The 17,505-nt window shown below is 37.2% G+C and overlaps 1 protein-coding gene across 1 annotated transcript in view; it reads right to left on the bottom strand.

Annotated features, from left to right (window-relative positions):
• LOC5566602 (matrix metalloproteinase-2) overlaps positions 1-17,014 on the bottom strand; it is a 269,084-nt gene extending 252,070 nt beyond the window's left edge. Inside the window, exon 1 of the mRNA XM_001650948.2 lies at positions 15,612-17,014. Within this exon, the coding sequence (XP_001650998.2) occupies positions 15,612-15,818 (207 nt within the window). The 5' untranslated portion in view covers positions 15,819-17,014. The remainder of the gene's footprint in view (positions 1-15,611) is intronic.
• Positions 17,015-17,505: the final 491 nt, after the last annotated feature.

Raw genomic sequence — 17,505 nt, 5'->3', positions numbered from 1 at the left:
TGGTTCTTCCTGACACGATTGGCTTTGCTCTCGATTCTACGTAGAAATACGAAAAAAAGTGACTCTGACGAGATGCAGTTGGTCGGCTGCTTGAACCATATGCGTGGCAGAGTGCGTTCATAATTTCGAACAGGGCTATAAATAATTCAAGCGCACAGGGGCTGATGATCTTACCGTCGCAGTTTTGTTGCTCTTGGTGGGACTTTTAGACCGGTTCGGTCGATGGACCACTCGTCAGCTGGAAAAAGTCGCGTGAATCAGTTTGAATCGCAGGAAAGTTTGCAAGAGACAACAGATGGAAGAGAGTCGCGAGGGATGGGAAAGGTCAGTCTTAATTGAACCATGGAATCATCCGAATGCGCGTAGAATCTCGCATACGACTACGCAGTGATCACTCATAACTACTGTCTGCTTCGGTGAGGCTGCTCGGTCGCTGCTACTGTGCTGAGCTGCTAGGTTAGAACGATGCGATAATGGCTAGATCGTATATGATATGTCTTATGGTAGAGGTTGTTAGGGTTTATGGGTGATGGAGCACTTCTAACAAGTCTTGAAAAGAACAAGTACAAAATTTGCCCCAGTGTTTCAACAATGGAAATTATATGTAATTCATCAGTACTACACCAGGAAGAATAATCTTCAAAATTTTATATTGAATCAACTGCAGAGCTTTCTTCCTGATATAACAACAGCAAGTCCATATTGGTACAACATACAATATGGTTGGCCTGAAGATTTGATTGAATATCAAAATCAAAAGACAAAGTTTCGATTTTCTATTAATAAGTGGATACAGACATTTTATATATTTGTTACATTTGACTTAAATGCCATCAATAAGATTTTTGAAGGTTATTTTTTTATCTAGCATGAGCTCTAGATACTTAACTTCATCCGACCAATTTATTGAAACCCCTCTCATCGAGACAACCTGTCTACTTGAAGGTTTCAAATAAAGTGCTTTTGGTTTATGTGGGAATATTATTAGTTGAGTTTTGGAAGCATTAGAGAAATCTTCATTTTTTGCAGGTATGAAGAAAAACTGCCTATCCAAACTTTTTTTTTGCAATCTACTACAGATGACACGCAGGCTTCGACTTTGGCGGAGAGGCCTATGCCATCCGCAAACAAGGATTTTTGACATACCTAAAGTAACTCAGGTAGGTCAGATGTGAAAATTTTGTACAATATTGGTCCCAAAATGTTGCCTTGAGGCTGGTGTTCCTCTTACAGGAAGTCTTTCAGACCTGGAGTTCTGATAATTAACCTGAAGTGTACGATTTGACAGATAACTTTGGATTATTCTAACAATGAATGTTGGAAAATTAAAGTTTTTTTAATTTTACAATCAAACCTTCATGCCAAACACTGTCGAATGCTTTTTCTATGTCTAGAAGAGCAAGACCAGTAGAATAGCTTTCAGATTTGTTGAAACGAATCAAATTTGTTACACGTAAAAGTTGACGAGTGGTCGAATGTACATGGCGGAAACCGAAGTGTTCATTGGCAAAAATTGAATTTTCATTCATGTGGACCATCATTCTGTGACAAAATTACTTTTTGAAAAAGTTTTCTGATGGAGGAAAGCAAACTGATTGGACGATAGCTAGAAGCTTCTCCAGGATTTTTGTCTGGTTTTAAAATTGGTACAACTTTGGCATTTTACCATTTGTCAGGAAAATATTCCAACTGCAAAAATCTGTTAAATATATCATTCAAATATGACTCTCTGGAAGTTTCTTGATGAATATGTAGAAAATTCCATCATCTCCCGGGGCTTTCATATTTTTAGATTTATTTCTCACTTCTTCCACTTTTCAGTCTCTCTGGAATTTTCGAAAACGTTCTCTTGATTGAGAATGTTTTCGAAGTCCTGAGTAACTTGATTTACAATTAGACTAGTAAGTCCTAAATTAAAATTGTGCGCACTTTCAAACTGCATAGCAAGTTTTGAGTTTTTTCGCAATTAGTTAGTAATAATTTGTTTTCCTCTTTCAATGCCGGTATTGGCCACTAAGGTTTTTTCAAAATTTTAGATAATTTCCAAAACGCCAGGGTCCAATTGAGAAATTTTATTTTAAAAATTTTTGTTTCTTAATTGAGAAAAACGTTTTTTGATTTCTTTCTGCAAATATATATAAATGGCAGGTATAACTTTCATAGCAGGATCGCGAGTGCGTTGAAATTGCCTTCTCCTCACGTGTTTAAGACGGATCAAGAGTTTAAGATCATCGTCTATAATCACGGATTAAAATTTTACTTCACATTTTGAAATTGCAATGCCCCTGGCTTCAACAATGGAATTTATTAAAGTTTCAAGAGCATTGTCAATATCAAGTTTAGTTTGTAATGAAATATTAACATCAAGATCAAAATCAATATATGCTTCATATATATTCCAGTTGGCTCGAAAATAATTGAAAGTGAAGCTGATAGGACTGAGAATCGCTTCATGGGATATTTGAAATGTAACAGGTACATGATCAGAATCAAAATCAGCATGAGTAATCAGTTGGCTTCAAAGGTGACTAGAGTCGGTTAAGACCAAATCAATCGTAGATGGGTTTCTAGAAGCGGAAAAACATGTTGGGCTATCAGGGTATTGAATTGAGAAATATCCTGAAGAGCATTCATCAAATAAAATTCTGATGTTGGAATTACTTTGAGAATTATTCCATGACCGATGTTTGGCATTAAAGTCACCAATGACAAAAAAAAAGACTCATTGCGAGTCAATTTTCGCAAGTCAGTTTGGAGCAAATTAACTTGCTGTCCAGAGCACTGAAAAGGCAAATAGGCAGCTATGAAAGTATATTTACCAAGCTGTGTTTCAACTGAAACGCCTAAGGTTTCAAATACTTTAGTTTCAAATGACGAAAACAGTTGATGTTTTATAGCCTATGAAAGATGATTGCAACTCCCCCACATGCCCCATCAAGTCGATCATTACATTAACCAAAAGAGTTAGGATCTTTTTTTAATTTGGATTGAGGATTGAAATATGTTTCAGTAATAACTGCTACATGCACGTTATTAGCTGTAAGCAAATTAAAAATATGACTTATGATTGGCCCCGCAATTAGAGCATATAAACTTGGTGGTATATTCCTTCACTGGACAGACGTCCTTAGCGTGAGAAGATCCTCCGCAAATCATGCATTTAGCATCCATGCGGCAATTTTTTGTTCCATGACCCCACTTTTGGCACCGACGGTATTGAGTGGGGTTCTGGTAATTTACTTCAGGTTTCTGGAAATGTTCCCATGTCACACGGACATCGAACATAAGTCTAGCTTTTTCTAAACCTTCAATATCATTTAGTTCTTTTTTGTTAAAGTGAACTAAATAATATTCTTGAGAAAGCCCTTTATGAACAATGCCAGATTAGGTTCTCTTTTTTATAATAATTACTTGAACTGGTGAAAATCCAAGTAAATCGTTTATTCCATTTTTGAATTCTTCAGGTGACTTGAGTCACTTGAGAGACCTTTTAAGACAACTTTGAACAAACGTTCAGTTTTGTCGTCCTAAGTAAACAGTTTGTGCTTCTTCTCTTCAAGACGTTTGAGAAGAAGTTCGCGATCTTCAAGAGTTTCAGGCAATACGCGACATTCTCCTTTCAATGCGATATGGAAGAAGACTTTGATTCCCCTAATAGAGTTCAAGATCTCCTGCCTGTATCCCTCAAATTCGGAATAACTGATAACGACAGGCGGCACTCTTTTCTTCCTCAGTTGAATCAAAGAACCTGGGCTAGAGACTGCTTCGATTTGGTGTTCGGAAAATTTGTCTAAAGCATCGAACTGATTGCTCATTTCGATGGAATTATCAACATTGATCATTTCACACTTGGAAGAAAGCGCGCATTCCGGAGGAACGTTCTGTCTTCCATTTTTGACACGTTTCATGACAGTTTTAAAACCCACTTTTTTGTAAAGGAAGTTGTGAGTTCAGGGAATCATCTTCCTTTTGATCGCACTGAAAAGTACTGTTTTTGTAGTAGAATAAAATTAGGTAGTATTTTTTAGAATTGATTCCGTACCCAAGTAACCATAAGCACTAATAATAAGCCCTTAATCAGCATCATAAATGCGTACATGCATTATAATAGCACCACAAATGCTTACACACCCTATAACAGCACTTCCGCTGCATAGAAACCCTATTACAGCATCATTAATGCTTCTAAGCCTGATGCATACGGGCATTAAATAAGCACTATATTGGCTCTATATTCGCATACAGGGCCTGTTTAAATGCCATCCAGTGTTTTGACAGATATACCACGTGCTTTGTGTTTACATATAGTGGTGAGAGGGAGTCAAACATAAGTCTTCTCACTACTACAATTGCAGCAGGGGAAAAGTGGTGGTTTAAATTGGTCACTTTTCTTTCCAATACTATTCATCTTATGTGGGCGAAGGAGCAAAGGAGCAGAACTTCAACAACTCAACAATACAGGTGTCGCAGGTTCGAGACGCAAAATGAGGAATTTCATCATCATAAAACAAGGATCAATATGTGGCAATTTCAAGTCCTCAAAAGGATTAAAACCATAAAAATGAATAAGTCTGATACGGAGAAGTACTATCTCAATCATTTCATTACATTTTGCATACTATTCGAGGTTTCCATTTTCATTCATTTATTTATTTACCTCGTGTACCAGCTGCTTGGCCGCATACGCGAAAGCTCTCTGGCTGCGTGCGCGAAAGCACAAAATATTCGCCCGAAAAACCTGGCGAAAACAACTGACGTTTCTCACATGGTCTTATATCAGCACTAGTGATGCCGAGAAGCACGGTTATATATTCGCATTATAATGGCACGCTATTTCGCCTTTTCTGGCATTATAATGATTACCCTATATGCGCATATAATGCTGTTACCGTGCCGCATTATCGTGCTTACTGGTTACTTGGGTACAGCATACTTGAAAAACTGTAATAAAATAATCAATTGTTGCATATAAAGAACGCTCCGCAAGGCCCCGAAATGAGAACCTCCTCCAAACCATATGCTACATAAAACAAACATGTTGTGTGATTGTGGAAGCCGTATACATATTTCGTTCGAAATCAAATGCACACTGTTGATTTTTCTTGTTTCCATCCATCCATTCATTTATTCATTCATAACGAGCCGAGATCAGATGAAAGAATGCACCGGAAATGGTTCGTTCTTGGTTTTCATCTCGACGACGACCAACTAAGGCGGGCCCATTGGCCAAAGTTGCCACGCGTGCCACGATTTTTCGCTAATGGGCCAACAGAAAAGAGAAAAGGCGTTGTTTATAATTTGGAAATATTTTCGTAAAACATTCCTAGCAATTTGACAACATAGACACGCGTGGAAAAATTTGCCGGGAGGAGATGTGCACTGGCTGACATCACTGTGCCTAATTGGATCAGAACAATAGAAATATTAGTAGTAGAACGCTAATGGCGCTGTTCTAACAAAACTGAATTAGTTTATTATCACCTTTAACTGAATCTTTTCATAGTTTGTTCGATGCCATGTTGTAGTGGATGATTTAAAAAATTATTTGACGCTTTGAGGACCGGTACTCAAGCTGTCGGCGCGTGGCAAACTAGATGTTGGTAACACGAACAGTAGCGACATTAGCATTCTTAGGTTAATGCTTCTACTATCAGAACGCATAAAATATCATCGCCTAAGATGAAATCATAACTCACTGTATGCTAATAATTTCCCATCGAGGGGCAGCTTGGCAGGGAAAGCGATTGCATCGTTGCACTAATTGGGGTTAAGTATATATCGGTTGATTTAAGTATATGTCGGTAAGCATAAGAACGCACGTATATTACGATGATAACAGTACGATAGTGGCCAGTCAGAATGACAGGCTAGGAATACGATGTTTTTATTTTGTCAGAGATAAGAGATTGATGGAATTGTTCAGTACTCTTGAACATTGAGTGCAAGTTGTGTTTCAAACTAAATTTATGCCCGGTAGAAAGAATTCAATCAGTTTAAATTAATTATTTGATTTGTATTGCTTGGGAATTGAAAAGCGTTGGTCAATTATTTCACAGATTATCAGGACAAATTACAGTACAGCCTGAATACACTTACTGAATATAGTTCCTTCATGAGGATTACATTTAACCTTGAAATTATGCAAATAAATAAAGCAGTAAATTGCAAGGAAAACAAAAAAAAACTATCTATGAGTTTCAGGGTCATAAGGTAAATTATCATGATTTGAGCCTGGCAAATATTGAATGTTAGTATGGTTCTAATTGTCTACATCTACATGAATAATTTACATTTAAAGCTTTTAATTCAAAAGCACAACAGCACGAACACTGATCAACACAAGAAGAAGTATCGTTCGTGGGTTATCAAAATGTTCAGCAAAGTTGCTTGCGCTGATTAATAGCATATTTTTGTGAAAAACAATCATGCTAATGTATAAATGGTTCATGAATTATGACCAAAAAATTAAAAAAAGTTGTTTAGAAGTTTTTGCTCCAAAAGACTACGAAAAATGAGAAACATGCTACGACATGTGCACAAAAAATGTGTCTTTTGGTGTTAAGAACATTTCGTCTTGCTTTAAGGAGTTGCCGAAAGCTGATGAGATATAGCCGTACTAAGGAAAAAACAAGCAGAAAAATTGAAAAAGGCGCAACACCAAATTTTGAACTGATTTTTCAAAACTTAAATCTCGAAAACTATGTCAAACAGACTCAAGTCAGAAAAGTAAACAAACTTACTTAATCAGTTTCGCATCTCTACACGTTCCGCTCTAAACCAACAAGATTGTTCACTTTTAGAACGTTTAATTTCAGGATTTGCAAAACGGCGTAAATAGGATTTTCAACTTTCGCAACCTAACCATTACTTTTACGCTTCATTGAATGGAGAGACAAAGTGACTTAACCACGAATCAAAACAAAACGCTACTTGAGTCGATTTTACACTGGTACAAAAACGTCGTAAGTTACTGAATGAAACGGCTTATCGTTTTGTAATACAATTTTTGTGGGAAATGAAAGAAACTCCATAGTATGTTAACGCGAGCTGACTGTAACTTAAGCGATGTACACGGCGAAAAAATGTTAAAAAGGGGATTCATTTTAAAACAGTTTTAGAAGACAGGTTGTGATTCTTTCAAATTAGTTTTCTCAAAACCGTATGAAAGTTACTTACGTCGATTTGGAAAAAAGTAATAGAGAAATATGGTTTTGCCATTACCGCGATGAATCAAAATCCGGACACTTTAGTCATATGCAGTAATTAAATGCTAATATGTTTGGAACGATGTTTGAAAAAAAAGTTTGTGAAACATTTTTTATGTAATGCTTTTAAAGTAATTGTTTGCGGAAAGCTTCCCATAAACTGCCTGATGTAGCAAATGTGCGCTCTTGAATTGTTTCTACATATTTCACTACTATGATTCCACATTCATCAACCTATTTGTTTAGCAAATCCACCAGCAGTTCTATTTTAATTCCACCAAAAGTTCAACAAGGAATTCCTCCGGGAATTGTATCAGGAATTTATACAAGGATTCCATCAGAAGCTGCAGGAATTCCTTTAGGAATTATGTCGCATGGATTTCATCGTTAAATAATTCATGATTCCACCAGATGTTGCTCTAAAAATTTAATCAAGATTTTGTTCAGTGATTTAACTATGAATTCCTCTAAAAACTTCTTCCGAAGGTTCACCAGGAATTCCTCACGAGTTTTCATCAGTAATTCCTTTAGGGATGCCTTTAAAAGTTCTAGCAGGGATTTCTACAGGAGAACTACAAAAATTTCCATCAGAAGTAATTGTAAGTATTTCCTTAGAAATTCCTTTCTGAGATTCCATCAAGAATTCCATCAAAATTTCCTCCAGGAATACCAGCAGGAGTTCCTACAGGGATTCCATCAATAGTTCCTCTCTGATTGCTAGAGGTTCTAGGTTATTCTAGGGATTCCAGCACTTCCAAAGATTCTGTCATGAACTCCACGAAGGATTCTATCAGGAGTCCTTTTAGGGATTCCATCGGTAGTTCCTCTAGGAATTTCATCACAAAATCCTCTAGAATTCATTTAAAAGTTTTTCCAGGGATTTCATCAGAAGAACTTCAAAAGTTTCCATCAGAAGTAATTGTAAGGATTTCACCAGGAATTCCTTCAGAGATTTCACCAGGAACTCTAGCAGGAGTTCCTACAGAGGTTGCATTAGTTCCTCTAGGAATCAGGAGTTATTCTATATAATGCTATATAATAATGAATTCCACGAAGGATTCCATCAGGAGTCCCTCTAGAAATTCCATCGGAAGTTTCTCTAGGGATTCCATCAGGAGTTCCTCGAAAGATTCTCCGGGGATTCAATCAGGGGTTCCTCTAGGGACTCCACCAACAGGAGTTCCTTCAAGAAAATGTTTAGGAACTCCTCCAAGGATTCCATCAGTAGTACTTCAAAAGATTCTATCATGAATTCCATCAGGAGTTCCTTGAAGGTTTCTGTCAGGATTCCCTCTATAAATTTCATTAGAAGTTCCTCTAGGGATTCTATTGGATGTTTCCCTAGGAATTCCATCGAAAGTTTCTTAAGTAGTTCCTCCGATGATTCCATCAGGAGTTCGTTCAAGAAAATCTTTAGGAACTCCTCAAAGGATTCCATAAGTAGTATTTCAAAAGATTATATCACAAATTCCACGAAAGATTACATCGGAAGTTCCTCTAGGGGTTCTATCGAAAGTATTTCTATGGGTTCCATCAGTAGTTTCTCTAGGGATTCCATCGAGAAGATTCAAGAAGTTTTTCTATGCATTCCATCGGGAGTGCCCTTAGGGATTCCAACTGGAATTTCTCCAGGGACTCCATCAAGAGTTCCTTCAGGGACTCCCACTGGAACTCCTCTAGGGATTCCGTGAGAAGTTTCTCTAGCAATTCCATTAAAAGATTCTCCAAAGATTCCACATGAAATTCTTCCAGGGGATTCTATCTATATTCCATCAGGAGTTCTTCTAGGGATTTCATAAGGAGCTCCTCCGATGATTCCATAAGGAGTTCCTTCAAGAAAATCTTTGGGAACTCCTCCAAGGATTCTATCAGTAGTACTTCAAAAGATTCTATCACGAATTCCACGGAAGATTTCATCAGGAGCTCCTTTAGGGTTTGCATCAGAAGTCCCTCTCGGAATTCCATTGGAAGTTCTTCTAGGGATTCCATTGATAGTTCTTCTAGGAACTCCATCGGAAGTTCCTTTAGGTATTTCTATCGGAAGCTTCTCTAGGGATAGCGTTAAGAGTTCTTGTAGGAATATCATCAGAAGTTTTTCTAGGCATTTCATCAGGAATTCCTTTAGGGATTCCATCTGAAATTCATTCATCAGGAGTTTCTCCAGGGATTACATCAGAAGTGTTTCTAGGGATTACATCAGGAGCTCCTCCAGGGGTTTGGATAAGATTCTACCTGGAATGCCTACAAGAATTTTCCTAAGGATTTCATCAGGAATTGCTCCAGGGATTGCATCACAAGTTCTTCCAATGATTCCGTCAGAAGTTTCTCTAGGTATTTTATCAGGAGTTCTGGTATAGATTTCATTAGTTCTGCAGAATCAGAATCTTTTATGGATTCCAATAGAAATACTTCAAGGATTTAATTTTGAAATTCTCCTGGGATTCATGAACACCTTCTAGGATTTCATCAGAAGTTCTATCAGGGATTCTATCAGGATTTTTTCTAAAGATTCCTACAGGATTTCCTCTAGGATCATTCTGGGTTCCAGTAGGCTATTTACTACTGATTCTTTCCAGGATGTATGAAGGAATTCTCCCAGAATTTTCTTCCAGGAGTTACTTCCAGGAGTTTCTCCAGGGAATTCTTCAAGGGAGTGCTCCCGGAATTTTTTTACGGATTCATCCCGGAATTTCACCTCTAATTATGGAATCCACCAATTATCCTCCAGTGACTGGGATTTAAAAAAGGAATTCCTTCAGGCGTTCCTCCAGTAAATCCTTCAAAAAATCCACTAGGATTTGCTCTAAGGATTCCAACTAAAAATCCTTCAGGGATTCCTCTAAGGATTCCAACAGAGGTTTTTAAAAGTTCCTTTTCGCTAAAATTCTCATAGGGATTCTAGAATTTTTTTCAGAAACACCACCAATATTGTACCGGTGATTATACCGGGAATTCGAAAAATTCTCCAGAGGTTCTTCCAAAACATTTTGGTAAAAATCCTCCAAGGATTCCGCCAAGATGTGGTCCAAGGGTTTCATAATGAATTTCACAAGAGATTCAAACACAATTTCCTAGATTCCACCGGTGATTCCTGCAGAGACTTCACTAGTTTCTCTAATTATTTCACCAGTTTCTCCGACCATTTCACCGAGCAAAGAGTTTTTGGAAGGAATTTCACCAGGAATGCCTCCAGAGTTAACACTGGGAATGCTACCAGAGCTTCACCAAGATTCTCACCAAAAAATTTACCTGCATTTCACCAAAAGATCCACCAAAAAATAATAAAAAAGGTTTCAATTGGATTTCTTTTCTAAGAAATTATTCAGGGTTTTCAGAAATTCCTCCAGGAAATTAACCAGACAATTTTCAAAGAATCCACAAGAATTTGTTTTGCTGAAAAATAAACAATATTTCTGCGAGAGAATCTACCAGGAATTCCGCAAATGATTGAACTAAACATTCTTGCTTTATCTACTATTGGTATTCCACCAGGAAGCTTCTACAGAATTTCAGAAGATTATTTCTCCGGGGAATCCACTCATATTCACTCAGAGGATTAAACAAAGCATTTCTCTGAATGCCTTAAGGTTGAATTCCTGGAAGACTTTTTTCAAAGAAATCACTGGAAAAATTCCCAGAGAATTCTCTGGAGAAATGCCTAAATATACCTCTGTGAGAACTTTTAAAGCAAACCCTGAAGGAATTCCTAAAGGATTCTCTAAGGTAATTTTTGGTGGATTCCTTGGAAAAACTCCTGCAAGAAATACTGGAAGGAAATGATAGATAAATTTATTTGGGAATCCTCGGAAGAATTTCTGGTAGATTCTTGAAGTAATTCCTAAATGAATCCCAGGACGAAAACTTGGTAGGCTGCCTTCAGGGACACCAGGAAGAATGTTTGAACAAAACACGGGAGGCATTTATAAAAGAATTTATTGAAGATTCCCTAACATAATTCCTTGAAGATAACCAGGAGTAACTTCTCATAAAATTGAAATCTATTACAAAATTTTTGGTGGAATCCTTGGTGGAATCCCTGTAGTGATTCCTTGGAGCAAATCTAGACAGAATCACTGTAAGAATTTCCGGAGTAAATCTCTGCATGTATTCCTGTAAGAATTTATGAAGGGATTTCTACAGAAAATCGTGTTGTTTGAAAGAATGTTTGGGCTTATTGTTGAAGGATTTTCTAGAGGAATCTGTAGAGTTTTTTTTTGTGTAGTTATTTGGAAGGAATTCCAGCAATCTCTTCTAGAGGACTTCCTGGTGGAATCACTGGAAAATGATCCTGAAAGAATCTGTTTAGGAATTTCTGAAGTTTCGCTAGAGGAATTCTTGAATAAATCTCGAGTGGATTTTTGGGTAGAATTCCTGGAGGAAGCATTGGATTACTGACGGAAGAATTCCCTTGAGGACTTTTTGAATACATCCCCGGACAAATCTGTAGAAAAAAATATTTATTTGTCACCGTCTTGAATTATGAATAACAATTCCCCAGTAAGAATCGTTGAAGAAGTTCCTGCTGGAATTTCTGATGAAATTCCTGGTAGAACTAAGGGGAATCCTAGGAGGAAGGCCTGACAAACGTCTTGGGGGAATTTCTGGTGATGAATTTCTTGGGGAATCCCTGGAGAAGTTTCTGAAAGAATTCGTGATGTGATTCCTGGAATCCTGGGTAACGCGCGATGGAAACCTTGGAACTAACTAGAGGAATGCCTGAGGAAAACTTTGAAGAAATTTTTATAGCAATTTCTGGAGGAATTTTTGGAGGCAGCCTTGAAGTAAACCCCGAAGAATTACGGAAGAAATCACTTGAGGAATATTTTGGATTGATTGTTGAAGGAATCAGTGGAAGCGATCCTAAATATTTCGGAGAGGATCTTTGAAGGTATCTCTGAAAGATTGTTAGTATGAATTCCTGAAGGTATGCCTGAAGGATTTTCCCCTGAGGAATTTCTAGTTAATTCTGTGCTGTAGGAAATTTTTGTGGAATATCGCAAACAAATCATGGAGAAATCTTTGCAAATATTTTGAGAGAAGTCGTTCTGCTGTGCCTCCATGATGTAATTTATAATTGCAATGAAAGCTTGAAATTAATCTTATTATGAACACTTAAATTTCGGAAAGTATGTATTTGGAATTTATATTTTTTCCCTATCGCCTGTGATTCAAAATTTCAAAATGATATTTCATATCAATTGTAATACAATTATTGAATTCTTGAAAACGAGCCATCTATTCTAGCCCTTAACTATTTAAACATAGTTCAGTTTATTATAGAATACAATTTCCAAAACTTGGTTCAATATGATTGGTTACAGTTAATGATAAATAGCAAATTTTTGTTTCTAGACATATTTTTGGATTAATGTTTCCATTTGCAGAACAATTTTTAGTCACATTCTGTTCATTTTAATCACTAAAGTCAGTATTATTTTGCTATCTGGCCGCTACCAGCCTTCAATTCTTCAAGGGACTATTTCAGGAGCTACTCCAAGGTTTAAAAAAAAAACATCCAGATTTTTTCCAGTTATGTTTCGATGGCTTCTCCAAAACTTTCTACTGGAATTCCTTTAGAAATTACATCAAAGATTCCTCATAAAATTTCTCCGGGGATTTTACCCGGAATTCATCAAGCAAATCCTTAGTGAACTCCACCAGAGTTCTCCAAAAATTCCTTCACAGATTCATCCAGAAATTTATCTAGAAATTACTCCAGGAATTTGTCCAAGCAGTTCTTCGAAAAGTTCTCTAGTAATTTCATTACAAAATCCTCTATAAATCTATCAGGACTATCTCTTGAAATTCTTTCAAGTTTTTCTTTGAACATTTCTCCAAATATCCTGCAAATGATCTCTTAGAAACTCCTCCAGGAATCTCTACAGAAATTTTTCCAGATATTCCTCAAAAACCCTTCTGGGATTTCTCTAAGCAATCCTTCAGAGTTTTCAAATCCAAACATTATTCAAAGTGTTAGTTCAGAAATTCCTTTAGAAATTGTTTACTTCAGAAATTTCCCAATGAACATTTTTGTGGAATAAGAGTTGAATGTATCACTCTCAAACAGACATTAGCTTAATAAACTGTTGTTCTTCTAACGTTACTAGGGTTGTACAACAGTCCTTCAGCAATTCAACTACATTTTCATCCAGGAAATCCTCTAGAAATTCCTCCAGACATTTCCTTTTTTTCTGGAGGATTTCCTCTGAGAATTCCTTTGGTTTTTTGTTCTAAGAATTCCTACTGGAATTATTTTTGGAATCCCTTTAGGGTTTCCTCCTACTTGGGATTCCTACTGAAATTTCTCAAGGGTTCTCTTTCGAAATTTCTCCATAGATTCCTCCATGAAATCCTCAAAGAATTCCTCTAGAAAAACCTTCAGAAATTCCTCCAGGAATATCTGCAAGGAATTCCTTAAGGTGTTCTTTCATAAATTTCTTCAGGAATTCCTTCAGAAAAATCTCAAGAGATTCATCCAAAACCATATTCAAGCAATCCTCCATGACATACTCTAGCAATACATTAAGATATTCCTACAACAATTGCACAGAAATTCTTCTGAAAAAGTTTTAATGATGAATTTCAGATGGATGTTTTGAAGGAATTCTGGGAGAAATACCTAGAGAAATTCATGAAGTTACCCTTAAATAAATGAATCTGAGTAATTTGAGTTTAAATATGTAATTCAAAGAGAAATTCCTTAAAAATCGCCTAAAAAGCCTTAAAAATCCTTGCAAATATTCCGAAAGAATTTCTTAAGAAATCCTTGAAAGACTTTGAAATCTCTTGATAAATCATAAAAGAACTATTTATGAATAAAATTTTGCAAATACTTCTGCAGGAATACCTGGCGGGAATCCCTGAGGACTTCTTCAAGAATATTGTTGTGCAATCGCTATTCGAATCCAATGAAATAATAATAATAATACGTGGTTTAATCTCTGAAATAAATCCTGTTAGTAATTTTATGTGAAATCCTTCTGGTAGAACCCCAGGTGGAATTTCATGTGGAGTTCGTGGTAAAATCCCTAGAAAAATCCTGGTACAATACCTGAAAGTCTTCGCTGTCGAATCTCTGTAGAAATTCCAAGTGGTTTCCTTCGAGGAAATATTAGTGTAACGCCTGGTGAAATCGTTAAAAAAATCCTTATTTAATTCCAGAAAGTATTCTAACCGAAATCTATGGATGAACTTCTGTGAAATCATTGAATATAATAATTGTGGAATCCCTTTTAGAATTAGAAACGCTGATGATAACAAAAATGAAATAAAGACGTTCATGCCCCTTGCGGATGCCCTAAAATGTATGGCTTCTGAAGCTAAGAGCAATATCTAGAATGCTGTGAAATATGTACATACCGCAATGTCAAACTTGAGTACCAAGTGTACTATCGTAATTTGCAAAATGTGACGTAAACGCAAAAAAGTCTGATTTTTTTTTTGTATCGATTTCATGGATTTCATCATTAAGATTTTTACTACAAATTTTGTTACTTCTATTACAAAATTTTTGGCGAAATTCCTTATAAAGTTCCTGTCAGACTTCATGGTGAGATCATTAGTTTTTTTTCTGGTAGAATCCCTAAAGGAAATACTAGTGGAACCCTTGGAGAAAAAAAATGCTGGAGAAATTCCTGGTGGAAAAGTTCAAGAAATCTCCTAAAGAATTTGTGATGGATTTTTTGACCAATTTTCTGATAAAGTTTTTGAGGTTTCCCTAGGCAATCCCTGTAAAAATTTATTGAGTAGTTTAAGTCGTAATTCTTGGATCCCTGGAGACGCCATAGAAATAATTCCTGCAACAATCTCTGCAAGAATTTCTGAATGGATCCCTAAAAGAACTTCTTGAGTTATACCTGGAGGAATGTTTTAATGAATCCCGAATTTTTGTAGGAAAAGCACGTTAAAAGCAATCCTTGGAAAAAATCCTGGAAAGCTGTTGGAGAAACTTGTGGAGGAATTCCAGGTGGAATTTCAAAAGGAATCACTTTACAAATTTCTGGAGGTGTACCTTGGGGGTATTTCTGGAAGACTATCTGTAGAATCTCTTAAACATTGAAAAAAATTATGAGAGATGTTACGAAAGAAATTCTGTGAGGCGCATTGGAGGGGTCAATGGAGAATCCCTTATAGGCACATCTGAAAACAATTCAAATATGCTTATGACGTTCCTTGAACGTATTTTTCAACCGAAGCTGTTTTTTAATCAGGAATTTATTCATAATAATTCCACCAAAGATATTCATCCAATAGTCTCTAACAGTGGGCTGCATAAGCTTATATTTGTTTTGAAAAAGAAAAATGACGAGAAAATTTAGGAACCATTGTGCGAATTAGTAGCGTTAAACCCTTATAATTTGCTTCCTCGCACCAAAAAAAGTAACGCTTACTTCTCAACCAACTTACCACATTATCATCGAAGTCCCACGTTTTTGGTTGATTCCCACTCGAACGCGAAGGCACGAAAGGCTTCCCTTGAACAATCGTACAGCAGTAGGCCATCACTATCAGAACTATCCTCGCTATGCAGATCATCCCCGTAAGCTTACTGCGACCTTGATTAGCACGGTTTTCGCTAACATCTCGCCTACTGCCAAACGAAGCCATTGCCATCGATCTTTTCTTACACTTATTCCACAAATGGATTCCTTCTTCGAAGGTAAACCCTCTTTTTTATTATTTTTATGCTAACCACAACAGCAGAAGCACTTCCGAACTTATTTCTCTTCCCCGATGCTTGGCTTGCGATTTTTTCTTCTTCACTTCGCGTATTTTCTTTTCCCCTCAAACTGAACTGGAATTTTGAGACAGCACTTGCCGACACCTTATTTTAATTAATTTCGCTTTTTGCCTGCCACGAACTGATGCACATTCTCCACAAGAAATACGACACTTCACGATTTAAATATACCCTTTACTTTTTTATTGCATTTCACAGAAAAAAAAACCTTGACCACGTTCGCTTGGATCTAACGCCCTGGCCTTCGTAACACGTAAATCCGAGAGATGTAGTAAAAGCAGCTGATTCGGAATGGCAGTGGGTGGGGAATCAGGGAAGCAACAAAGAATTCTGGCGTCAACGGCGGCGAGACATTGATGTTGCGTATCCTGTATCCAGGGGAGATCCCAAAAGAGTCACACACTTTCATTCATAAAAACCCGGTTCTAGTTATCCTCAACGCATCCTTGCGCAGAATCCCGGATGAATCATCCAATCAAACACGCTGCTTCTGGTTGACTCTGTTTACGTTATGAAATTTGAAACCGATAGATAACCGAACAGGTTAACACTCGGTGCCCCGCAATTTATGCACTTTTGGAACAGATGAGCGGGATTTTTGAAACTTTTCACGAAACGAAACGATTCGAACTTTTGAAATCGAACTTCAATCACTAATCACTTTCTTACGAACCACTGACCATTGCCGAGAAACACAATTAATAAGGACACTTTCGCACGACAATGACAAACATTCACTTCGGCACGAAATTGGCCAGCACGCAGGCGTCGATTTTCACGTTTCCTATCCAGGGAAGGGTTCGCGAGGAAATGCAACAAACTGGCATTCAACAGCGGGGAACCATAACAAACAACATCCAGAATTCCTGCAGCGAAAAAAAAATGTAAACAAAACTCTCGAACCCAAACAAGTCGATCGCCTCGAAATTCGGCTCCCGACGAGCGAGAAGACTCCAACCACGCACACAAGAAACCGGACCCGACCGACTGTATGACGGTCAGTGGTGCACTAAATGAAGCATGTGCTGTTGAGCGTGCTCCTTGGTGTGTTTCTTGTCTTTCTTGCTAGGTTATCCTGCACCAGACTTCGCGATCGTGCTACACACACGTGGTTGGTGTGCGTAAGACGTAATGATCGCTTAACGTGTTTGCTCGATGTGAGTGAATCATGGAAGCGTGAACGCGATCGATCGCTGCATCACTGGAAGGATGAACGCAAAGATCAGAGAATTTTTGCGAATGCGGAGCTGCATAGACCAGGGACAGTGGTTCACCCAGAGTGAATTTATAGCAGAGAAAAAGTAGATTTTGTATGAAAATTGACAAAAATATGAATGACAAGTTCACCCACTTCTCCTGGCCTATTTTGAGACTGTTAAGGCTGAAGAATCCACACTGAGGCAAAAATACTTAGGTGTTCCATAAATCAAGACTTATGAACCGGCCAAATTATGGTTTCATTGCACGGTTAAACATTTCGAAAATGGGATCATAAGTTTCATAAGTGAGAGCTTTGAATTCTTTAACAACAACTTGAAATAATTATCATAGCAATCGCTA

The sequence above is a fragment of the Aedes aegypti genome, chromosome 3, assembly GCF_002204515.2.
Source record: "Aedes aegypti strain LVP_AGWG chromosome 3, AaegL5.0 Primary Assembly, whole genome shotgun sequence".
Lineage (NCBI taxonomy): Eukaryota > Metazoa > Arthropoda > Insecta > Diptera > Culicidae > Aedes > Aedes aegypti.
The sequence above is the reverse complement of the archived record's forward strand: the minus strand, read 5'-3'. Positions and strand labels throughout refer to the sequence as shown.